We start from the raw sequence: 26,908 nt of genomic DNA on the forward strand, positions 1-26,908 counted from the left end.
TAATCTGTTATAATTTACAATGCTTTACTGTTCAGTTGCTTATCTTATTTTTAGCAGGTTCTGATAATGCACCATGATTTAAAAATAACAAGTCCAGAAATGTATATATGTTTTTATATGCATCTATGTAGTACATCAGTGATTTTTACTGTATATCTTTCATTTTCCTTCCCTGCAGGGGCTGTTTTTGGTGTCAGTGAAAATTGGAATTATTGAGACAAACTGACTTCGGTATGGAGAGTAATTGGAATTCTAATAGGAACAAAATGAGATGACAAGCATTAAACAAAGTTTAATGTCATGTACAAATGAATGTACTGTATGTGTCCACCAAACAAAATAGATGTAATCAAGGCAATAAAATATGAGGAAGAAACTGGAGAAGGATGGACCCCACACCATGCTAGAATATTCACATCAGTGCAATCTTGTAGATTCTGTTTATGTTGAGCAAATCAAGGGATATATCTGTGTATTCATCAGTAAACATGTTATGTCCTACACATGTAGAATAATATCTTACCTTGACATTTCATAAAGCCATACTGTATAATTTCACACGTTATGTCAGAGTTCTGTCAGATTGATTCATCTGAAATGTTGCCGGTGCAAAACAATGAACTGTATGGGGACAGTCCTTTTTTTGTAGTTAATTACAATGAAGCAAGGTTAAAGCTACCAGAAGATGTTGAACACACAGACCCTGGAACAGAGGATTCTCCAATAGAAGTCAAACGAAGAAGAATGTAACTTATCTTTATTTTTTCTGTGTGAGAAAGTGTATGATATCCAACCAAAATGTAATAGTGCTTCATTAGACTGAAGAACATCCTTTTTCCTGGGGAGGATGAAGTCGAAAATTACTTCTCAAAAGCTAATCAAAGTAAAAATGTAGGTTTCTGTAGCTTTTCTGGGTTAAATTTTCTGTAAACAATGTAAAAACATCAATATTATATTTGCTTATCTCTCTCTGTATACAGATCACAAGAACTGCCTTGTGCACCAAACATCTTTTACTCATTTATTCCTCACTCTCAAGGGTATTTGTTCACCCTTGAAGTCTGTCTTGGCAAAAATGAAGCCAAAGAAAATGGAAGTTTCGGTTGCGTTTGACTTTTTTTTCCTTATAAGCAATTTATGAAATGTCTGTTATATTTGCCTCTCACTCTCTTTCTGTACAGACCAGAAAACCTGTTTATTGCACCAAAGATCTTACACACATTGGTTCTTGACTTCCAAGGTGATTTCTTCTCTAAGAAGAAACCAAAGCAGAGGAAAGCGTAAGTTTCAGTTGCTATAGTTTGGTTTTCTAGAATCAGTTTATAAACTGTCAATTAGATTTCTCTCTGTCTCTCTCTCGTTTAGTGTGCGGACTAGAAGAACTGCCAGGTGGACAGCACATTTTTCACTCATCTCTTCCTAACTCTCAAACGGCTGTCACCACTGAGAGGAACATCTTGGCAAGACCAAGGAAAACGTAAGAATTTGTTATTTTGCGATTTAATTATTTATTCAACCTGTAAAATGTTCTGATATGCTTTGTTCTGCAAACCACTCCAGTCACATTTATTTATTAGAGTGAAATAACTTTAGATAATGTTGATTTGTCTGTCATTAATTTGCGACTCGATTCTTTTGAATTTGTTCACCAAAAAGATTGATTCACTGATTCGTTAAGTGACTGTCTTTAAAGGAATAGTTACCCAAAAAAGAAAATTCTCTCATTATTTACTCAGGGTCCATACAATGCAAGTGAATAGTGATGAGAACCTTGAAGGTCCATAAAGGACATAGAGGCAGCATAAAAGTAATCCATATGACTCCAATGGTTAAGTGCATGTCTTCAGAAGTGATATGATATGTGTGGGTGAGAAACAGATCAATATTTAAGTCCATTTTTACTGTAAATCTACATTTGCACATTCTGGTGTGGAATTGACTTCCACACATTCAGCCACATATTGGTCGGGGCTGGTCAAAGGTGGAGATTTTGGACTTCTGAGTTCTGGTCACCACTGGCAATGTCACTTTTATTTATAGAGCATTATTAAAAACAACAACAGTTGACCAATGTCAACATACATAATATCATAAAAATATAATAGAACTTACTACAGTACATGGTGTACATAATATGGTACACGATGATGGACTGTTATAAAACACAACACAAACAATACATAACATGTAAAACAGCAGGAAACATCATTGGTTAAAAGCTATTGAGAAAAGATGTTTTGAGCTTTGATTTAAACTCGTATACAGTTGTGGCTGTTCTAATAAAAACAGGCAGGCTATTCCAAAGCTGCGGCGCAGCTACAGCAAATGCACGGTCACCTCTTAATTTTAGTCTAGTTCTTGGGACTGTTAATAACCCCTGGTTTGAGGACCTCAGAGATCTCACTGAGTGATGCTCAGACAGGAGATCAGTGAGGTAAGATGGTGCTAGACCATTTAAGGATTTATAAACGAGGAGTAGGACTTTGAAATCAATTCTGTAGCGAACTGGAAGCCAGTGTAACGAGACTAAAACAGGGGTGATATGTTTACGTTTCCTGACACCAGTCAGAAGCCTAGCAGCTGCATTCTGTACAGTTTGCAACTGGGGAAGAGATGATTGACTAATACCCATAAAAAGTGCATTGCAATAGTCAAGCCGTGAAGTAATACAAGCATGAACTGCCATTTCAAAATTTTTAATAGAAAGAAAAGTCATCACCCTGGCCAATGCTCATAAATGGAAAAAACTAGAGTTGACTTGCTTGTCAAATTTAAGAGCATTATCAAAGAACACATCATTAGTAAACATGTCATGTCCTACACATGTAGAATAATATCTTACCTTGACATTTCATAAAGCCATACTGTATAATTTCACATGTTATGTCAGAGTTCTGTCAGATTGATTAATCTGAAATGTTGCCGGTGCAAAACAATGAACTGTATGGGGACAGTCCTTTTTTTGTAGTTAATTACAATGAAGCAAGGTTAAAGCTACCAGAAGATGTTGAACACACAGACCCTGGGACAGAGGATTCTCCAATAGAAGTCAAACGAAGAAGAATGTAACTTATCTTTATTTTTTTCTGTGTGAGAAAGTGTATGATATCCAACCAAAATGTAATAGTGCTTCATTAGACTGAAGAACATCCTTTTTCCTGGGGAGGATGAAGTCGAAAATTACTTCTCAAAAGCTAATCAAAGTAAAAATGTAGGTTTCTGTAGCTTTTCTGGATTAAATTTTCTGTAAACAATGTAAAAACATCAATATTATATTTGCTTATCTCTCTCTGTATACAGATCACAAGAACTGCCTTGTGCACCAAACATCTTTTACTCATTTATTCCTCACTCTCAAGGGTATTTGTTCACCCTTGAAGTCTGTCTTGGCAAAAATGAAGCCAAAGAAAATGGAAGTTTCGGTTGCGTTTGACTTTTTTTTCCTTATAAGCAATTTATGAAATGTCTGTTATATTTGCCTCTCACTCTCTTTCTGTACAGACCAGAAAACCTGTTTATTGCACCAAAGATCTTACACACATTGGTTCTTGACTTCCAAGGTGATTTCTTCTCTAAGAAGAAACCAAAGCAGAGGAAAGTGTAAGTTTCAGTTGCTATAAGTTTGTTTTTCTAGAATCAGTTTATAAACTGTCAATTAGATTTCTCTCTGTCTCTCTCTCGTTTAGTGTGCGGACTAGAAGAACTGCCAGGTGGACAGCACATTTTTCACTCATCTCTTCCTAACTCTCAAACGGCTGTTACCACTGAGAGGAACATCTTGGCAAGACCAAGGAAAACGTAAGAATTTGTTATTTTGCGATTTAATTATTTATTCAACCTGTAAAATGTTCTGATATGCTTTGTTCTGCAAACCACTCCAGTCACATTTATTTATTAGAGTGAAATAACTTTAGATAATGTTGATTTGTCTGTCATTAATTTGCGACTCGATTCTTTTGAATTTGTTCACCAAAAAGATTGATTCACTGATTCGTTAAGTGACTGTCTTTAAAGGAATAGTTACCCAAAAAAGAAAATTCTCTCATTATTTACTCAGGGTCCATACAATGCAAGTGAATAGTGATGAGAACCTTGAAGGTCCATAAAGGACATAGAGGCAGCATAAAAGTAATCCATATGACTCCAGTGGTTAAGTGCATGTCTTCAGAAGTGATATGATATGTGTGGGTGAGAAACAGATCAATATTTAAGTCCATTTTTACTGTAAATCTACATTTGCACATTCTGGTGTGGAATTGACTTCCACACATTCAGCCACATACTGGTCGGGGCTGGTCAAAGGTGGAGATTTTGGACCTTCTGAGTTCTGGTCACCATTGGCAATGTCACTTTTATTTATAGAGCACTATTAAAAACAACAACAGTTGACCAATGTGCTGTACATAATATCATAATAATATAATAGAACTTACTACAGTACATGGTGTACATAATATGGTACACGATGATGGACTGTTATAAAACACAACACAAACAATACATAACATGTAAAACAGCAGGAAACATCATTGGTTAAAAGCTATTGAGAAAAGATATGTTTTGAGCTTTGATTTAAACTCGTATACAGTTGTGGCTGTTCTAATTAAAACAGGCAGGCTATTCCAAAGCTGCGGCGCAGCTACAGCAAATGCACGGTCACCTCTTAATTTTAGTCTAGTTCTTGGGACTGTTAATAACCCCTGGTTTGAGGACCTCAGAGATCTCACTGAGTGATGCTCAGACAGGAGATCAGCGAGGTAAGATGGTGCTAGACCATTTAAGGATTTATAAACGAGGAGTAGGACTTTGAAATCAATTCTGTAGCGAACTGGAAGCCAGTGTAACAAGACTAAAACAGGGGTGATATGTTTACGTTTCCTGACACCAGTCAGAAGCCTAGCAGCTGCATTCTGTACAGTTTGCAACTGGGGAAGAGATGATTGACTAATACCTATATATAGTGCATTGCAATAGTCAAGCCATGAAGTAATAAAAGCATGAATTGCTATTTCAAAATTCTTAATAGAAAGAAAGGTCATCACCTTGGCCAATGCTCATAAATGGAAAAAACTAGAGTTGACTTGTTTGTCAAATTTAAGAGTATTATCAAAGAACACAGCCAAATTTTTCACACACGATTTAACATGCGGAGACAGAGAGCCGAAATTAAGATCAGAGGTTCTATGGGCTTCACTGGGCCCAAACACAATGATCTCAGTCTTGCTTTTAAGTTTAAAAAATGTAAAGACATCAAAGCCTTTAAGTCAGAGAGGCAGGCCAGAAGCGAGTCAATACAATTCTTATGTTTCAAAGGCAGATAGATTTGAGTGTCATCTGCATAGCAGTGAAAAGAGATATTGTATTTGTTAAAAATAGAACCTAAAGGAAGCATATAGAGAGAAAATAAAATAGGAGCAAGAATAGAGCCTTGGGGGACACCACAGATAAGTGGAGCTGAGCCAGAGGAAGATTCACCGATATTAACTGAGAAACTCCTATTATTAAAATAGGATCGAAACCACTTCAGAGCCTTTCCTTCCTTGAATACCTACACATTGCTCTAAACTGGATATCAAGACAGCATGGTCAATTGTAAGGCAGCACTTAAATCTAAAAGTACAAGCACTACAGAATTACCAGAATCAGTAGATAAAAAAAACATAATTTAAGACTTTTACTAGTGCTGTCTCTGTAGAGTGGTATTTTCTAAAACCTGACTGAAAAACTTCAAAGATTTTATTTTCTTCTAAGAAACCATGTAGCTATTGAAGAGCTGTTTTCTTCCAAAATGTGTAAATGAAGGAGAGATTAGAAACGGGTCTAAAATTACATAAAATTAGGATCTAAATTTGGCTTTTAAAGAAGGGGTTTAACAGAGGCATGCTTCAAGTAATCGGGTGCAATTCCCGTTTCAAGGTACTTATAAAAATTTTAAGATTGGGCCCAATCAAATCAAAAACTTGTTTGAAAAGATGTTGGGGAATAACATTGAAAGAGGAACCAGTGAGTTTCTTTTTAATTTCTTGTAAAAGAGGAAGTGAAATAGTTTTAAATGTGTTAAGAACAGCAGTGCAGTAATGATAATGTTCGATCTGATGTTACTAATCTTGTCAACAAAAGAATTGCAAAACACTTTCACACATAGCTGAAGACTCAGCTGAATATATACTGACAAAAAGATTTACAACAGCGTTTATAATAGTGAAGAGGGTTCTAGGTCTGTGACAGTTCTTTTCAATGAGGTCAGAAAAGTTCTTTGCTTTAGCTGATCTCACAGCTCTCTGGAATTGAGAAAGAGGATCCCTCAGAATTTCATAGGAGACCTGGAGCTTGTCTTTCTTCCACTTACTCTCAGCTCTTCTGCAGGCCTTTCTAAGACCACGGGTGGTGTCATTCAGCCAGGGCTCAGACTTAGGTTTGTGATGTTTGGGCTTTAGAGGAGCCACTGCATCTAGTATAGTAGCACAGACCGAGTTAAACCAGCTGAGGTGCTCATTGGCACTCAGGTCGTGGGTAGAGAGAACACAGGATTGAGAAACCCCCTTAAACGCTGCTGAAAAATCACCACTGGTAGTAGATTTAAATATCTGAGTCCAACGCATTGATTTAGCAGGCTTGTCAGTATGAGATATGAGGGGAACAGTGAACAGAATAGGGCTGTGATCGGAAATAACATAATCACATAAATCAATGTTACCAATAGATAAGCCATGTGATAATACAAGATCAAGTGTATGGCCATGTATATGAGTGGGGCCTTTCACTAGTTGTGTTAAATCAAAAGAATCAATGAGGCTGATAAACTCATTTGCCAATGAGTTTGACGGACAACACACATGAACATTAAAATCCCCGAGAATTAACAGTCTGTCAAAATTCGGAATGATACCCCCAAGAAAGTCTGCAAACTCACTGATAAAATCTTTGTGAGTTTTTGGTGGTCGATATATCACTGCGATCACCAGCCGAGTGTCAATTTCCAGTACCAACAGTTGGAGTTCAAAGCTACTACATACATCAGTCATTAGAGTCCAACATCTAAAATTCTTTAAAAATAGAAGCCAGCCCTCCTCCCCGACCCAAAGTACAAGGAGAGTTAAAAAAATGTACATTCAGGAGGTAAAAGTTCAGAGTAGGGGCTCAAATCCCCAGGCGTAAGCTATGTTTCGGTGACAAATAAAAAATCCAAGCCACGCAAGGCAAAAAAGTAATTTAGGATAAAAGTCTTCTTTACTATCGATCTGGCGTTAATCAAGGCAATCCTCAGCCTCACCAAATACCTGGCACAGCGAGCGGAGATGGCACACATCCACACCACCATGGTGAAAGCGAGGCTGGCGATACAGAGAGAGCTGAGGTGTCATGTCTGGAACAACCGGAATATTTCAGAAGTGCAATGGTTCCAGGGAACGCCACCAAACAAAGCGGCTGCCACAAATTTCCTGAGCAGAAGAGCCCAAGTGGTGCTGCAAGGCCACCAGAATAGACCTGAGCTTGACAGCAGCACTTCTACGTCTTTTCCGGCTCTTCCTCCGGGGTAGAGAGCACGGCAGGCGGCGCAGACATGCAGGTAAGGATGCCAGGAGAGGAGGCGGAGCATGCTGCAAGCCTCGCTGAGCTCGATTTAAGAATTCCTCAGCGGTGAACTTAATGTTCAAAAGTGATTGCCAAACACAACACCTACACCAGTCATACACTAGAAGCGGCGAAACACTTTGGCTTAAAACAAACATAAAACACAATAAAACAAACAAACTAAGGACCAAGCCAGGTAGCTGACGGCATGCCACACACAACAGCGCCATCTTGAAACCAGTTCAATCACTTGCATTGTATGGACCTACAGAGATGAAATATTCTTCCAAAAACCTTCGTTTGTGTTCTGCAGAAGAAAGAAAATCATGCACATCTGGGATGGCATGAGGGTGAGTAAATTATGTTTTCATTTTACTAACCAACTATCCATTTAAACCATTGACAACATACTGAGTTGTTCTTGACCGAAACAAGTGTAATTATACTTTATTAATATTTGCATATCTACAAATCTACCAAGAGAATTTAGCAGTGTTTAAGCATTATAAAAAAAATTCCCACAAATCAAAACAAAGAATATCTTTCATTTTGTGAACTGCTGTGCATGACTATACAAAAAAGACAACAATATGGCCCAAAAATGATTCGAAGTTCAGTTACGTCCTGATGTCATTGTAATGTCATAAGTTACTTTTATTCATAATTTATCCAGCCCCTTTCTCTTGTTAAACAAGATTGCTGAACTAAAAGAATGACAAGCCCTGCTTAATCACCCCTAAATAGTTTCTAGCAATGCCTGTGTTTTAATGATTTGTATTTATTTATTTATTTATTTTGTGTCCTTAGCTGCTGTGAGGGGAAAAAAAATTGCCTGGCATGCAACACCACTGACCAGGAGACTGAAGTTATTGTAAAGAGATGGCTTCAGTTTGCCCCTGAAAGTGATTGAGGAAGGAGGAAGCAGTTGAGGAGAAAAGAAGAGCTGGACACTTTTAATTGTTTAGGACAATTCTGACTTGACTCTCTTTCTCACACACACACACACATACACACACACACACACAGAAACAAATGCAGCTATTAGGGTGGGCAATAAAATAACTACTGTGATCATAAAAATGTATTGTTGTTTTTATGTTGTTTGATCCGTTTCATTTGTTTAGAAAGTGCATGTATATTGCATTAATGCAAGGCTTTCCTTTTGTCCACTCTGCAAAATGTATAACTGATACAAAAATAAAAACTTTTCATGCAATAGTTGCTTTGTGGTTTATTGTACATGTATATGATTTGGGGATATTATGGCTGAGAAGAGATTCTGTGCAGAAATTGGTTTAGATGAGGCTTGGGTGTGGCTCAGTTACGGGGTTTCTGGTTAAATGCTGGTGTTGATTACATTATACATAAGGCTGAGATTTGGTACTGATATTATACATGTTTTGGCCCAGTGCAGGGCCGGTTATGGGCTACTGATCGGCTGAGATTTGGGCCAGATATGGCCCATCCGTGGCCCTTGTCTGAAAATCCGTATCTGGGCCACTAGAGGGCCGTAATTCATTGCTGTTTGTGGGCCAAGGAAAAACAAATTATGTGGACTGGAGCTGGGCCAGACAAAAATTGCTATGTGGGATGGAGCGCACTTCATTCTTCATTCGTCGCCTCCGATTGGAGTTGTGTCAAAATTATGGCAGAATCAGAATTTTTTTACTACTTAGTTTAAAGAAACAATTATTAAAGATTATTTCAAACTACTTAAGCCAACGTTTCTTTTTCTTTTTTTTTTCTTTTTTTTTTTCAAGAATTTCAGCTTTTCATGAGACTTTTATTTATTTATTCTTTACACACAAAAACAAAATGAGGAAAAGTAAATGACAACATTTAAATTTTTAGGTGAACTATCAATTTAAAAATGTGAGGAAATTAATATGGCATAATAATTAAGTCATAAATAAACAAGATTCTTCGAACAAGAGTAGAGGTTGATTGATTTGATGTAACTTTCAACGTCAATATCATGTACAGTGTATAGTTAATAGCTAATAACCACAAGATGGCAGGATACAACTAAAAACACACCATGACTTGTCTGGAGAAAGTTGTTTACAATCTTCATGTATTACAAGTGCTTTCGTCAGAGTGGCATTTTCTCACAGAAACTCAGAGAATTGGAGAGACCAGATGCAAAAGTGACAACAGCAGTGGATCAGCAGTCTAAAAACAGTCAAAGAACATCCAAACGACTACATAAATAACAAGTACACAGCAAGTTCCATGGGCTCTCCGAAGTAAATGTACTCTATAATGCATATCAGATTTGATCATGGTAGAATTCATTCGATTATTTCCTGTAAATGCCATAAATGAAACTCAGTTACCGACACTAAATAAGATGGATATTTTGAAAGACCACCAAGATCTTAAATGCCTGAGGTTTAAATCCAGCTCCGTAATTTCCCCCGGCCAAGATCCATTATGTTATTAGAGATTAGTGGCTCCACTGGAGGAAAATCAACCTCACTTTATATTCAATCAAATCAAGTGGGGCTGGCTAAAGTGTCTGTGGAGAAGCATTTAGCTCTTAGGGCCGCAGCAACAGAGGCAAGAGAGACATTAACAAGCTATTTTTCTTAATGCACAAAAAAAAAAAAAAAAAAAAAAGAATCTAGTAGCATGAACAATTGTTCTACTCCTAAAAAGTTTTGACTTTGCAACGCCCTTTAAAGTTTGGGGTTAACTGAAATAGCACGTCTTTTTCTCTCTCTGTTTTAGTTTCTTTCTTATGATTTCTTTTTAACTTTGCAGTCTGTAGCAGTACATAACAGGGACACAAAAGCACAATATAGCCATGTTATTTTGAGCACAGAACACCAGTGATCACCAATAGACCGACGCCCACACTTTACATCGACTTGCATGCATAAAGGCATTTTTGCCACAACACACCCACTACCTTGACCTTACAAAGTCCAATTACTGATTAAGCATGAATGCAACATTATTTATGTATTGTTTACGTGACAACAATACAATCTACCCTGATGAAAACCTGTCTAATATGGTTTGTTGGTCCCCCAGCCTGGTCACGTTGGTGCTCCAAGCTAAAACCAGCTGAGCACCATCTTACTGTAAACCAACTCACCAAACCAGCTTAAACTGGTTTATACTGTTTTTTTGTTTTCTTTCCAGTAGGATGTTTTTGCGCTCCACCACTTTTATAAAACAAAACCTCCAATCTTACATTGTATGATTTAACGGAATGATTGTTTATAGAATAAATGTCCCTCCCAAGTCGGAACGTCCTTAAATAAACAGTTCTAAATTCAGTAAACCAAGCATTTTACGACCATAATATACATTTAGATAAAAAAAAGACCACTTTAAGATCTTTAAGCATTAAAAATGCCCGAATCCACCAAATGTTTCCTCGTTCTGTAAACCCGTGCTGTTTTGTTTACTGTACGCACCGTTATTCGCTCCCTAATCGCTCTCTAATCACTCCCCAAGGGCGGGGCCGTGGGCGGGGCGATATTTTAAAGAGTTGCACGTGGGAGCTCATATATTGTCCCTCTCGCGACTGTAATCTTGTCCGTAGTCATAACGGCGAACGGAATCGTACTGAACGATTCGAGAAGTGAACAGAATAACTACAGTTCTGCACCATGAGAACTTTCCCAAGCTTGTTTTTTAGTTTTCCAATTTTAGCGGCTTGTTTTCTTGTTGTTTCAATCTTCACTGCGAGAGGTAAGTGTTTTTTTCTGTTAGTCTGTGCGTTGAGCGCTATAGTGGCTGCATGGTAAACTACAAATGTAAACAAAGCAGGTGATAGTGGTTAAAAGTTAATTGTCCGAGTTATTTTTTTCAGAGTTGTTAATGACTAAAACATTAAGTAGATATCTCTAAACATATCTCCTCCGAATTATATTAAAATGTGGATTAAACTGTAGCTTTAAATGTCATAACACATATTTTGAAATGAATGAATGATGTGATATTTAAGCCTATAAGTGCAAATATTGTATATTTATGTCTATATATATATATATATATATATATATATATATATACACACTGTGTGTGTGTGTGTGTGTGTGTGTGTGTGTGTGTGTATACATACACAATGTGGGTTTGTATTTATGTATCTTTTTCGCCTGTAAACAGCTCATGGGGTCATGAAAAGACTTCCCTGTGGACATCTAATTGTCTCTTGGATCCAAGAATGTTCCAGTTCTATTATGTGTGTCCATACTTGCGCTTAACACCCTGGGCTCTTTGCTCTGTCCTTCTATCCTTATATTAGTGCATACAAAACATCATGTCCTGATTTCCATCCCATTACCAGTGACCTAAAGGCTTGGACAGACATCTGCAGTATGCATTGTGGTTAAATGTGTAGGAGCTTTAATACATTTGAGCACTTCTCTTCCAACCTCATTACAACTAATATGGTCTGCATGTTTTTTAGTTTTAATCTTAAGCAAAAGATGCACAAAAAAGACATGAATCCTTTTTTTGTACTGTAAGTTCTTGTTCGACATTGTCCTGATTTAGATAGATTTTGTTTAAACTAACTAATTGGTCCTATTACTCATGTTAGTCCTGTGCTCGTTGTTCTCCATTTAAGAACACGTCCCAATCTGCCGTTGTGCCTCAGGCCGTGATCTGGCTACAGTTTGTAGGTGTGGTTTAAGTGACCATAGCCCTGAGTCACTTCCCATGAATGTGGCTATGCAGTGTAGCCTGATGGGCCAGGGCACTTCCTGCCACTAATGACTAGTGCAGTAGGACAGGTTTGTGCACACCCTGCCCTTCCCGAGTAGTACATTTGATCACCCTCTTGCTCCCAGAGTTTCATTACAGCAGACTGCGTCAATGATTGGTTTGTGGTTATGTTCTGGAGAGTGTCTTTCCATGGACTTTTTATTGAGTTTGGTGTACTTGTCCCCCTCTTGATCTTGCTGTTTTCACACTTCAAGTGATAAAATTGCCACTCTGTGATGTTTAGAAGTAAAAAGGGTAGTTAAGCCACAAAAAACAAAAAAAACAAAAAAAAAATCGGTCATCGTCGTTTACTCACCCTGTTATTACAAACCTGTTATTTTCTGTCTTCAGTGGAAAACAAAAGAAGGTTAGAAGAATGTTCATGCCGATCTTTTCCATAGAGTGAAAGTTAATGGTGACCAGGGGCTGTCTTGCTCCAAAATGACAGAAAGCACCATACAAGTATTTCATATGTCCTGCTGGTATATTCCAAGTCTTTTGAAGCCATACCATTCTTTTTTGGGAGGAAAAGACAGACATCTAAGTTGTTATTCACTGAAAATCTTCTTCTTCTTAGCTCACAAATCTCATTCACGTTCATTTATATTCAAACTTGGTACAACAAAACATGTCACACCAAGTTTGACGTAAACAATGCCAAACATTACTGGTTCTTATGTATCTCGTAACCAATGCACCAGATTTGAATATACACTTATTCAAATCACATAAATGAGATCTATGGGGAAGATTATCAGTGAATAATGACTTGGATTTTGGTCTGTTGCTCACACAAAGCTACTGTATGGCTTCAAAAGACTTGTAATTAGAGGTCGACTGATATATCGGTTTTACCAATTAATCGGTACTGTTATTTTTTTTAATGCAACTATAGGTTATCAGCAAAAAACTTTACGATATTTTTTTTTATTATTGCTTGTGATTAACAATCACATGGGGATTTGCTGTATCTGAATCTTTCATCATTGACAATATTCATATTTTTTTTAAATCTTCACTTCAATGTATATTTTATTATTTTGATTAGATAATCAAGTGCCCCATCAGCACATACGTCGTGCCTTCAACTTCATGTCTTCTCTATAATAATAATAATACATCTAATTTGGTGAAATATAAATACACATATGTATATATACTGTATACATATACACAAAATCCTTGTTAAATACTTAAATATAGAGCACTGTAACAGAGCCAAGTCTCTGTCAATTCAAAATAAGTGTCCCTGGTGTGTTTTGGGCTTGTTTACAGTTAAAATTCCCACATTATGCACCAAATTTTCTTTTTTCTTTTTCTGGTTTTTATTGGGATTTTGGTTGAACAGTAAACTGCCTCTGGGATTTTATTCATAGCCTCTATATCTGTGCCCGTCATAGTAAGGAAAGATTCAATGTTTTTTTAACATTCTGTAAATCAATTTTAAATAAATTCTTTAAATCGATCAGCCAATTAAACGTTATTAGCCTTTTCCACCATCTTAGTTATCATACCTGCAAAATCCACTATTGGTCGACCTCTACTTGTAATAGTATAGCACATGAGTTGTATTAACTACTTTCATGATCCTTGTAAGGTCCTTTTTTGTTCTTTAGGAGCTTGACAGTCCCTGGTCACCATTAACTTTCATTGTATGCAAAAGAGCAGTTTGAACATTCTTCCTAACATCTCCTTTTGTGTTTGACAGAAAAAGAAAAATGTACAGGTTTGGAATGACATGATGATGAGAAATAATAACAGAATATTATTTTGTGGGTGTGCTATGGAGAATTGTTGTCGTACTTCTAGGATTAAGATTGTAAACAGCTTTGGATGGAAGCCACTTTCTCAAGCTGATCTAAGACTCATCCATCAAAATCTCACCTTAATTAGCAAAATGTTAAAACCGCTTGGAATCAGCAAATCAGGATTTCTCTCAATGCAAAACAACACAAACCCAGGCCACTTGTCAGCTGAGAGAGCGTACGCTAATTATAGCGACCACACAGGCTTTTCTCTCCCTCTCTTTTGCAAGAATGTGCTTGCGAGCCGTTCAAAAGCTGTCGCGTGGCGGGTGCCATCTGGCAAAGGGGTCTTTCCCTCCAGGGACGGGCTCATTTGTTCTGACGATTTCACTTCTAATACCGGCCCAATGAGGGCTGCTTGTCTTGTGATTAATTTTCAATAAGCCCTAATCAATGTTTCATTCATAGCCATTGCATTTCTCATATAATTTCGATCCATCTTTGCCTCATGCTCCAGTTTCCAATCTGCTGTCTTGAATTTTTTAAATCATGATTCCCCTGTTCCAACACTTCTCAACAAACTTTTGTCACTAGCTTTTGGAAGAATCCACTGCTGTGCATACATGATTTATTTGGATTTTGTATCTCTGTGTTGAGTGTAAAAATATTATGCCTTTATGTTGTACATTTCCAAGTAAGATTAATATAAGCCTATTTGCGTTGCCTTAGAGAATGGCTTTTTTCTCTGTACGTCACAGTATATTTTTAGACTTTGTGGATTATTTTTAAGAACAGATGGCTGTGTTCTGGTGAAATGCTTGTAGATTACAGAAATCGCACCTGATGATGCATGCCCGTCTAGCTTTCTTGTCTTCCTAAACTGTGCTTTTAACACCAGTTTATTGATCCATGTAAAGTTAGTCTCTTCTGTGCATATATCATTTTGTTGAGGGTTATTTGCTTGGTCATTACAGAGGTGATAATGACCTCAGCCATAAGGCTCAACACTGTATGCCTCGGTGTGTTTGAGTTGTTGTGGCAGTTTCTACGTTGGATAAAGTGACGTTTGGAACATGCGGTTTGGAACACTGAGGTCTCCGGGGCTAAAGCATGTCAGGATCTTGTCATCGCATATAGCTGAGAAAACAAACTAAACTCCCATTTGGACAGTAATGCACACACATACATATTCAAGCCATTAATGGTGAATTTGAATATGAAATCCAGGACACATTTAATGTATGGCATGAAGTCAGTTCAAAACCTATAAAGAAAGTTTCAAAGCTTCTACATATACATAAAGGTTGGACCACAAATCAACACATGCTATTTTAACAACTAAAGGTTCTGTTGCATTACGTGTATATTATGCATAACTTTTAGGGTCAGTTCTGCAAGACCAAAAGTCACCAGCTCATTAGTATGAAGACTTGGGAACACTTTAAAGGGGTCATATCATTATGAAATACACTCACTGAACACTTTATTAGGAACACTATGGTCCTTATAAAGTGCATGTCATGGTCTTCTGCTGTTGTAGCCCATTCGCCTCAAGGTTCGACGTGTTGTGCATTCTGAGATGCTATTCTGCTCACTACAATTGTACAGAGAGGTTATCTGAGTTACCGTAGCCTTTCTGTCTGCTCAAACCAGTCTGGCCATTCTCTGTTGACCTCTTTCATCAACAAGGAGTTTCCGTCTGCAGAACTGCCCCTCACTGGATGTTTTCTGTTTTTTGCACCATTCGGAGTAAATTCTAGAGACTGTTGCGCATGAAAATCCCAGGAGATCAGCAGTTACAGAAATACTCAAACCAGCCCGTCTGGCACCAACAATCATGACACGGTTGAAATCACTGAGATCACATTTTTTCCACATTCTGATGGTTGATGTGAACATTAACTAAAACTCCTGACCTATATCTGCATGATCTGCCACACGATTGGCTGATTAGATAATCGCATGAATAAGTAGTATACAGGCGTTCCTAATAATAATAATAATTTATAATTTATCTTTATTCATCACACATTATACATTTGCACATATACAGTGAAATTCTTCTTTTTCACATATCCCAGCTAGGCTGGGGTCAGAGTGCAGGGTCAGCCATGATACGGCGCCCCTGGAGCAGATAGGGTCAAGGGCCTTGCTCAAGGGCCCAACAGTGGCATCTTGGCGGTGCTGGGGCTTGAACCCCCGACCTTCTGATCAGTAACCCAGAGCCTTAACCACTGAGCTACCACTGCCCAGTGAGTGTATATTTCCTTGATCTTTTAAAATAAGAGTTTATTGGACTTTTAAATTATACTGTCACTTTCAGAACTCAAAACTTCCTCCCTAGAGCAAAATGACCATTTATTGAAATTAAGCTTCAAAAATGGCTTGTTACTTGAACACATTCTTTTTTTTGTTTAATTCCAAGGTTTAGAGTAACGCAGGAAAATTATCATACAAATTGAATTATGACTGTTTTTGTAGCACATTATGGCACAAAAACTGCACTAACATTCTAAGTGGACCTCAGCGGAAAATAGTGTAATGGTATGACCCTTTTAACACCAAACTAGCCTGTGTGAGAATGACAGTGCGGTTAAGAAAAGCAGTTCAAAGCACTACATATTCAGTACGGTTATATTTCCTGTCACTGCTGTTTATTGTGAATACTTTTTGTCCTAGAATCATACAGGAATTCAGTGTGTAGGTGTGCTGTTCCGTTTGCATGCACGTACATGCACATGTGCGATGTTTTGGTTGTCATGCAGTCTTTTATGTTTGTTTGCACCTGTTCCAAATACGATTGTCAAGGGTTCTTTGTTGGCAGATTGTAGCTGAATGAATCCTTTTGCTGATAACTCATTTCTAAAAGCCCTTCCCTATTTTCAACTGTTATTAGTTCTGATATAACTGTCTTTCACATAGGATTGCAGTTCATGTCATCATTTAAGTCATTTTAAGACATGCACAAGTCGTGTCCCAGATACATGAAATGAGAGAGCGCATGGTTTGATGGTTTTGCTCTGTTTTGTTATTTTTATGTTCATTTAGGGCCCATTTTTTTTCTGCACATTTTAAGTTTCCTCTGAACATTTCACAAACAATATTTTTAATTAGCAAATTGAATGTTTGTTTTTGGACTGTTTCCTTACAGTTGGTCCCAAAACTTGAAAGATATAGTTAACCCAAAAATGAAAATTGTCATCATTAACTCATCCTCATGTTGTTCCAAACCCATATGACTTTCTTTCTTCTGCGAAACACAAAAAGAGACATTTTGAAGAATGGACTAGTCGCTCTTTTCCATGAAAATAAAATAAATGGTTACTGGAGCTTTCAAGCTTCAGAAATGACTTGGCTGTTGCATGGTGGTTGGAGGGCAGGGGAGGGGGTGTGCGCACATTGCGTGTATTTGTGGATCAAACTTTAAAAAGCACGTCATCGAACATGGAATAGAAATGTAATTTTTTTTTTAAATATCACAAAATACTTAAATACCATAATATAAAACTAAAAAACAGTTTGCATTGGCTTTAAAATTTCTGTCTGTTATTGCACCAGTAGCCTATCTTATACATCAGTAACATGTCAATGTCAACGGCTAAAAATATTCCAGAATGTCAAAATCTGTTAATATAGCTAAACTCGAATATTCAGCAAGACTAAATATCAGAAAACTAGGGGTGTGGTGATTCACTTGTTTTCTCGATGCATCGATTACTAATCCTGCCAATTCATATGCATCGATCTTAAAATATGATTTTTGAATCGAGAATCATTAGTGTTGGTCAATAATCTATTTAAACTGTAAAAAATCGGTTGAATCTCGATTCAGCAAATTAGTAGATAATATTTTAGAATATATCAAAATTAGTTACATGCATGATTTCATTTTCTAGTGCATCCCGGAGTGCGTGCCCTCACAGCTCTCCCCTCACAGACGCATGCTGCACGCTTCCATCGCCCTTCACGGGATTGCGCATGCTCTCCATTCCATCCGTAATGGTGCGTTCACATACAACGCAAAGAAAATTTACACTTCGCATTGCTCGCGCGAGTTTGACCGCTGGATTATACATTTGTGTTTAAACTCTCATTCCCGTGAGTATTCCCCCTTCTCTTCCATAAAAGGACAGGAGGAGGGGCTTCTATGACAACTTATCTTTCCGCCATCAACCATGGCAGATATCACAACGATTGCTGCTCTGTATCTGTTGTGGAAGTCCCAGATACATTGGAAAACCAAACACGTATCATGTTTGGGTGCATGATATCATCCGGAGGCGCATACAGCATGGTGAATTTCACCGCATTCTCCAGGAACTGCGTCTTGATGACTGACGTTGTGTCATACAAATCCGGGTGCCCACACACCGCTACAAAAATATTTTCATCCATTTTTCCAGATTTCTTCTTCTACTACGTCAGTACGTCAGTGACATCCGGACAATCTCAATGCTGATAGGCTTCCGAGACAGCGCGTCATGCGAATTTCTTGCTCGAGTTGAACAATTTCAATGAAGTGATTTCGTGTGTTCGAGTCGCTTCATTCGCGCCACCCGTCTATTCGCATCTTTGCATTGACTTTGTATGTAATCGCCGCGCGAAATGCTCGCTTCGCGTTGTATGTGAATGCACCATAACTCTCACTGAAACTTTTTCCTGAGCAGTTTTCAGAGTCTTTCAAGCACCATATGTCTGTAAGTGTTTAATGTTTAACCTTATGTCTGTGGCCACTACACGAGCAAATGACAGCTTGCAATTGCGCTGTTGTCGTGAGTCAAACAGGCTCAAACCTTTTGATACAGCTGCTAACTCGCTGCGTGGCCACTACATGGTCTGAAATAAGGGGAGCATGGGGCAAAAACGGCATTAAAAATCATTAAAATGCTTCCAAAATTCAAAATGTGGGGGCAAAAAATGCCCTCGTAATGAATTCTTTTGTTTTTTTTATTTGATATAGTTGATGTTGATGTAATTTTAGGTAAGACCTAATACATTCTCAGACTTAAGAATTTATATGAATTAACTGATTAAATTGACATTTTGACAAACGGATAAGACACATGTTTTAAATTGCCCTCAGGTAAATAATGCCCCTGAAAATCAAATACAGGGGGCAATAATGTCTTTAAATGTAAAATTTAATTTCTGACACTGGGTCACTACTGAAATAAAGTGATTTAATTGTGAGGAAACTTATTAAGCTGTTTTCTATAAGATAAAATTGTGCAATTTTACTGGTATCATTGTTTAGTTGAGGACTAAAAAGTCATCTATTTGTTTGCTTTTTCTCTTTTCTTTGACTCTCAGTGTAGTCAGATGATGTTACTTTAATGTTGTAATATTAGTTTATTGATTCAGGGCCCCACGGTCATGGAAATCCTAGAAATATCAGGGATTTTTAAAATTGTGATTTCAAGGCCTGGAAAAGTAATGCAAATTACTTTAAAAATTATTTTTTTTTAAATGTTAAAATCAAAGTTTTTTTATGGTGAATGATAGAATATGGAATACTTTTCTAGCTATGTTCAGCTCTGAAATATTTAAATGGCACATTATACTCTTGTATTCCAAGTAGCCTGTATGTACTGTACATGTATTTAATGTGTTTGCATTCAAGTTACTTTTGGTGGAATAAACAGTCTTAAGTAGTTTGCCTTTCTTTTTCTTGCTTAATTGTCCGGTTTTAGAAAGGTCCTCACTGGAGTTATGATGTTTCATATATAACAAAGACGAGGTGGAAAATAATACGCATCATAAGGATAATAAAAAAAATCCTACTTAAAACATACAGTTGACAAAAATAGACTTAAAATAAATAACACTGCAAGATATTACCAATGCACTAACAATGTTTTATTTAGAAGAAGAAAAACCACGTTAAATTAAACCTTGTCAAATGATCCAGTCATAGAATTTTGAGGATTGCACCCTCTGAACTGCCAGAGCTAAAGAGCTGAACACTGATAATCTGAAGTGCTTAGTGGGTTAATCACTTTTTTTAAAACACATCCTATATAACATTAATCAGCTATAACAACAACATCAATATAATATTACCACTTACATCTGCACAGAAAATGAAGCGAGTGCACAGCTGAGTTTGTACTATATTGCGTGAATCTGCACAAACAATTAAGCAAATTCACAGCTGAACTTGAACAAGTTGCGCTAGATGCATAACTTGAGTTGTGAATAGGCCAGCGCCGTAACAATGCACTATGTAGCGCAAAATCCTTTAGTCTAAAATGTATGTTTAAAAAAAAAAAATAGCAATCAGTACATTCTCCAAAATTTCTCCTTTATGGTTTTGGAATGACATGAGGGTGAGTAAATGATGCCAGAAGAATCATATTGGGTAAACTGTCCCTTTAAGCCTACACATTTCCTGGGACGTCGACATCAGAGCAGTCGCACATGTGTCAAATGTAAAATACTTTTCTTGCCAAATTGGGGATCGGCCCAATATAACTCCGGCTATTAATTATTTTCTGCACTGATTCAGCCCTGCCCCACTTGTTTTTTCAGGGGCACAATTGCCTTGCCAAACTCAATTGCTGCCCTCTTTGTCCCTGTTTGTGTGCCTCATTTGTGAGAGAGCAACGGACTCACCCACAGTTGCCTGCCTATATGTTTAACTCAGAAACAGAGCATGTGACATACCATATTGCCTACAGCTATCTATCTGAAGATAGCCCATGGGAATAATCCGCTTTCACTCTTTACAGAGCTTTTGCTGATCAAAAGGCCAGCTCAGCTGATGATTTTTCGTTTCATCAAACAGCTTTCTGTTCAGCTGATGTGTTCTGTTTTGTCTAATGGCCTTCCAGAACATATAGACTTTAATGTCACATTAAGATCTGATTTTAAACCAGTAAATAACAAGTATAGCTGGAAGCTGTTGATACATGATGTGCTATTTGGATGTGTTTTTACTGAATATAGATGAGTTATTTCTAATTTATTACAAAACTTTGTTACAAATATTTTTTTAGAATGGCAGTTTGAGAGAAAATTTAAATTGAAAAAGGTGTATAAATTTATAAGTATTTGAATTGAAAAATGAACATGAATTTATAAGTATTTAGTATTTCGCGAATTTGCTTTAATGACAGCATGCACTCGATATTCTGTGTGATCCAGCATGATTAAAAATCTTTCAAAGTGCATCTTGTGCTTTAATTGAAGCAAGGAAATCTAAACTTTTGTACAATACAGTTAACATGGTCAGTGCCACAAATCTGCTTATTTGATAAGTGACATTAATAATAGTACTTATTCATTTTTACGTCATAATGTTTCTTTGTTTTAAATATTTTAAAATCCTAAAAGTTTGTTTATTTCCAGGTTTAAATTAGAATTTTAATTACAGATTTTTTTTATTGTAGACTTTTGGACCTTCTGTACATAAGTTCACTCACTGAGCACCAATCATGTGGCAGCAATGCAGTGCAAAAAATCATGCAGGTATGGGTCAGGAGCTTCAGTTAATGTTCACATCAACCATCAGAATGGGGAAAAATGTGATCTCAGTGATTTCGACCATGTTATGATTGTTGGTGCCAGATGGGCTGGTTTGAGTATTTCTGGGATTTTCATGCACAACAGTCTCTAGAGTTTACTCAAAATAGTGCCAAAAATAAAAAACATCCAGTGAGGGTCACTTCTGCAGATGGAAACACCTTGTTGATGAGGGAGGTCAGCGGAGAATGGCCAGACTGGTTGGTGCCAACAAAGGCTACGGTAACTTCGATAACCACTCTGTACAGTTGTAGGCTACGTTCACACAGTCAGTGTTTGGGATTGACAACCCCATTTACTTACAGGTGTAAGTCTTGAAATGTCCTTTTCACACAACATCTTATAGTAGCGGCTTGAATACTGTCTGTATGAACAAATAACCGAATTCACAACCATATTCTAACAGCTGTATCCATAGTGACAATGACTGAAGTAAATATTAAAGATTTACTTTAACACCAGCATGTCTTATCACAATTGACGCTGTGTTGTCCAAATGAGGCGCGAGTTCACTCATCATATCATAAGTAACCGACAGAGGCTTTGAATGCTTTTTAACCAAGTGCAGAGCAGCTTCAGTGAAAGACAGTGGTGTCTGTATATGTGCAGTTGGATCTTCGGATGACGAGCAGCTCATATCTCCGGCTCACGCTATTCCCAGCGATCGCCGCACACAACTTGCCACGCACCCCAAGAGCGAGAACCACTTTATCGCAACCACGAGGAGAGTAACCCATGTGACTCTACCCTCCCTAGCAACTGGGTCAATTTGGTTGATTAGGAGGCCTGGCTAGAGTCACTCAGCACACCCTGGATTCAAACTCGTGACTCAAAGTGTGGTAGTCAGCGTCATTGCTCGCTGAGCTACCCAGGCCCCCCCCCCCAACCCCCCCCCCCCCCCCCCCATCTCAGTGAGTTAACGGAACCCCTCATGATTAACATGAGACGCGTGCATGTACAGTGCATGTATGTCAGCACCTTGCTAAAGTGCCAAAAGATTTCTTTTCAGTTTCCATTTCTATGGAAACTAATGCAGAAGCGAATCCAGATACAACTTTAAATTGTGTCATTAATCCGCTATGAATTACTTTCGATGCTCCACTTCCCCATGCCAGTCTTGTTGTACTCGTTCAACCATAACCACTTTTGTTGACTCTGAATCCTTCAGGCTATCGGTGACAAGTAAGAGACAGTTTCTGTTCCTCTGGTGTTTTTTGTGCTTATCAGTAATGGATGTGTTTTGAGATGCTAAACAGTTTGTTCCTGGCATATTCGATCAAAGATATTAGGCAATAAAAAAGCATTTCCAAAAGGGAACAGTTGGTGTCTTTTTGACAGAATTAGGGGGATTGTACTTTTTGCCTTCTGATATAGTATTCAAAGGAGGATACATTTCATTCCAAAGATAAAGGCAAGCGTTTGGATAAGAAGGGAGGACACAACGATACGTAGGAAGTCTCTCACTGAGGTGTCATTTACACAGAGTTGTAAGAAGCCAGCTACTGTTGTGGATTGTAACTCTGCAAATTCAAGGACTATATCTATGGGCCTAAAATTAACCTTTAAAGATAGCAACAGCTCAAAAGATAGCGAGAGGATGGGTTTTCTTGGCCTTCCAATTCAATATGTACTGAAAAAATGCTAGAGGTGCAGTTTAGTAATTTAAAGTATTTTCAATATTTTAAAGGAGTCTTTGTAGTTTGAGTAATAAGTAATCTTGCGCTTACTCATTTTGTCCAATCAGATGCTCTCTAAAATGAGAATGTCCCTCCCCCTAAACCATGGTGTTAACGTGAACTAAAGGCTATTTCAGTAGAAAATGCATAAACACAGGACTTTCGGGGCTTTAAATTCTTCTTTTTATTTTTTTTATTGTTTTTACATTTATGCCTTCTAAATTTGCATATACATTTCCTCTAACATCTATTTTCATACTTTTTCCTAAGTATTTTGATCTCCCAAGTACAGTAAACATTCCTGACCCTTAGAAACCATTTGACTATAGGCCACAGGGCTGCTGTCCTGAACAGAACATCTAGTTTTTCATAATGCTGCAGCCCCGTCAGCATTTTGGATGGTATTCTTCTCATCCAGCCCTAATAAAAACATAACCACATTGTGAACCCAGTGTCTTGTCTACTTCCTTTTTTGAATAAACAAAACATTCTCAATCGTGTACTTTCATTGTGTTTTGTAACCATAGAAACGTCCCATCAGAAAACACAGAAAATGATGCTAAACTCAACCAGAGATATGAGGGTACAGGGTGCTCATAGAAAAATAAATGGTAGAAATCATAACGCTCAATATGGCGGCTGCAGAAACAGAAGTCCTGCCTTTCTGTTAAAATAGCCAATCGTCTTTTGATCTTGAATCATGACTTGATCTAAAGTAACTACATTTATGATACCGTTCAGCTTTGATTGCTGAATTAAAATTCGAAACGCACTGTAATCTTGACAAACAGTTTTAGAAATGTTGTTCTCTCTTCATTAACTACATAGAAAATAGCTTCCTGGGGACGTTACCAAGATGTTTGCCAAGTGAATTTACTTGCTTAATAAGGACTTTGACTAAACCCATTGTATTTTGTGGAAAATCAAGTCAATAATTGATATAATATCATATCCACTGTCTTTCTCTCTCTCTTCTCAGCTGACTGCTGTGAGGTGAATGTGTGTCTGAATGGAGGAACTTGTGTGACGGGAACAGGGAAGGATCCCTTTATCTGCATCTGCACTGACGGCTTCACTGGACCAACCTGCAATGAGACAGGGATTGGTAACTATCTTATCAGTTATTTATAGTTTATTTTGGAAAACACATAGTTGTAAAGCCAAATGTGCAAAGGTACTTGTGTCTATTACAGCTGTGTCTGATGTCAAACACTAATCTTTTCTCATGTGACCTTTGTTCTCAGGGTCCTGCAGCCCTAACCCCTGTAAAAACGAGGGTGTCTGTGAGATCATCCCCAACTCACGTCGAGGAGACGTCTTCAGCGAATACGTTTGCAAGTGTCCAATAGGTTACGATGGAATCCACTGCCAGAACAGTGAGTCACTATCAACCAAACTGTTTCTAGTTAAAGGCTCTGTTCCAAAACCTAGTGAGCTGCCTTGCAGTCTTCTGTACTGCCTACATTAGGAGCTGCCTTCTTTGGCAGCATCCTAGCTGAAATGGAATGTCATAAGTGACTGAGTTGGAGACTCAACTCGCAATTCATTTCAATAAGATTTTCCGTTAAGCCTTTTATTTATTATTATTTATATTTATATTATTTATATTTGATTAGCATGTGGCTAAGCTAACACCTCAACACTAAAATGCATACAAATATATAAAAGCACACACATTTGGGGTAAAATGGTTAATTTTTTTTATTAGATTGGACTTTTTGTCAATTTTCATTGATTCATTTTTTTTTATATAATATCATTCAGGCTTTGGCAGCTCCCTAGGATTTAGAACAGATCCTAAATGTGTTTGTTGATTTTTTTTTTTTTTTTTTTTTTGTCTTTTATAAACTTGGGCAGGTCATAGCTCGTATGCAAATACATTTTAGAAACTTTATTGCAGAAGCCCTTTATTAGATGAGGTTCTTTTGCACGCAAGGATAACAGATCACATACAGCTGTGCTTTTCAGAAATGTGTGACTGATTATTTCACCAAGTATCATGGTATACGTCAATCCCAGAAGCTCTCCGGATGTAATGAGGACAGATGGCCAATTCTCTGCTATGTTAACAGATGCAATTGTTAACACAGCAAAGAACTGCTTCAGTCTTTATTGTCGTCTGCTGTTGACTGAGGAGCAAAATAGACCTTCAGCCCAAAACACAACTGCAAACAAACAGCCAAGTCATGGCTACACAGCCCCTAACACAGTCCCATCAAGTGAACTATGGCAATGATACTTGCACATTCTCAACAAGTGACGTTACTCTGTTATGGAAATGAACAGATGGTGCAATGAATGTTATTTTTAAGTAAAAAAAAATAAAAAATCCTTATTGACATATTTCTGAGTGAAAATAATAGAGCTTGGTGAAGTCAGCCATAAAGGAAACTTATTTCAAAGGAATAGCAAGTTATTATATTTTGATTAAAGATTACGAAGACACACATTTTGTTTTCTTTAAATAACATACACCGATGAATCGTTCACAGTAAGATCAAGAACAGGCTAAAGCGACACTATAGAAGAATTATGATTTAATATTTAGTTAGAAATGAACAAAATATCATTTCCAAGCCAGCAGATAAACAAATTCATATCTTACGTCATGTCTGTTCACAAAAAAAGAAGGTCCCACTGCAGATAATGTGCCACTTTCTTTATCAGACAATATATTTTTCAGATATACGTCTTTAGGACTTTCTTTTTACTATCAGAGACTCTTGGTGTTGCTAGTTAGATGCGCTCTGATATGGTGATCAACACTATTAGATTAGTTAAATAATCCACTAAAAATTACTAATTATTTCTCTAACATTATAATGGGATTACTTTATTGAAAAGTAATCACATTACTAATTGTTTTATTTTAAGTTACTTTCCAAAACACTTTTCACAGAAATGTTTTTTTTTTTACGAATTAAAAGTAACGTCAAAATTTCTTCCTTGTTCATTGTCGCACACCCTTTAGCTGTCACAGACACACAAAAAGGCATATATGAGCATGTGAATTCATATTTTAAATGTATTACACATAAACAATATTATTTTTGAAATGTGCAACCCAAGTAATGGACTTAAAAGTAATTACCTAGTTCTAACTAAGTAATTACAATTCAGTAATGGTGATCTGATTACAATAATTTAAAATGTAATGCATTACACTACAATTTGGACTTAAAAAGTAATTAAATTACAGTAACTAATAACTTTATAATCAGATTACACCCAACACTGGAGATCATGGGTGCCTGACGTAAAAAAATAAATAAATAAAATATTCCTCTGCAAATAACATGCAATTTTATGTTTCAACCACAGATGTTGTTAGAGAGCCCAGAGTTCTGAAGTGTACCTTTTTAAGAATGTAAATTGGGTATTTTGATTTTTTTTGTTGACTTTGAAGACTTGCCTAATTGTTATCATGCCATTTTCATTTGCCACAGTATTTTATTCATAATTGTAAAAAATACATTTGTGTCCTGCTGAATTTCGCAGATTTGACAAAGTAAACTTGAAACTTGCTGTGTGTGTGTATAGTTATCAGCGTGAAGCGTAAAAGATAAGCCCGGAAATCCTACCAAAGAATATTGCTTTTCTGCACTATACATTTAAGACATTACAGATCATTTAACTAACCACATAGACTCCCTCACTTTCTCAGATTATGGT

The 26,908-nt window shown here is 37.1% G+C and overlaps 1 protein-coding gene and 1 long non-coding RNA gene across 3 annotated transcripts in view; both read left to right on the plus strand.

The window, feature by feature from the left end:
- Window positions 1-3,501: 3,501 nt before the first annotated feature.
- LOC127436051 (uncharacterized) lies at window positions 3,502-8,633 on the plus strand. Its single transcript, XR_007896323.1, has 3 exons — window positions 3,502-3,600; window positions 3,687-3,798; window positions 8,383-8,633. It is a non-coding gene; the product is annotated as an uncharacterized LOC127436051 (long non-coding RNA).
- Window positions 8,634-11,082: 2,449 nt separating this feature from the next.
- The window catches only part of LOC127436014 (EGF-like repeat and discoidin I-like domain-containing protein 3), a 29,055-nt gene continuing 13,229 nt past the window's right edge, over window positions 11,083-26,908 (plus strand). Inside the window, exons 1-3 of one of the 2 annotated variants that reach the window (XM_051689892.1) lie at window positions 11,083-11,277; window positions 24,216-24,341; window positions 24,481-24,612. In XM_051689892.1, coding sequence (XP_051545852.1) covers window positions 11,196-11,277; window positions 24,216-24,341; window positions 24,481-24,612 — 340 coding nt within the window. In that variant the 5' untranslated portion in view covers window positions 11,083-11,195. The remainder of the gene's footprint in view (window positions 11,278-24,215; window positions 24,342-24,480; window positions 24,613-26,908) is intronic. The other variant, XM_051689893.1, reaches the window with a different exon arrangement.

Source organism: Myxocyprinus asiaticus, chromosome 46 (assembly GCF_019703515.2).
Source record: "Myxocyprinus asiaticus isolate MX2 ecotype Aquarium Trade chromosome 46, UBuf_Myxa_2, whole genome shotgun sequence".
NCBI lineage: Eukaryota > Metazoa > Chordata > Actinopteri > Cypriniformes > Catostomidae > Myxocyprinus > Myxocyprinus asiaticus.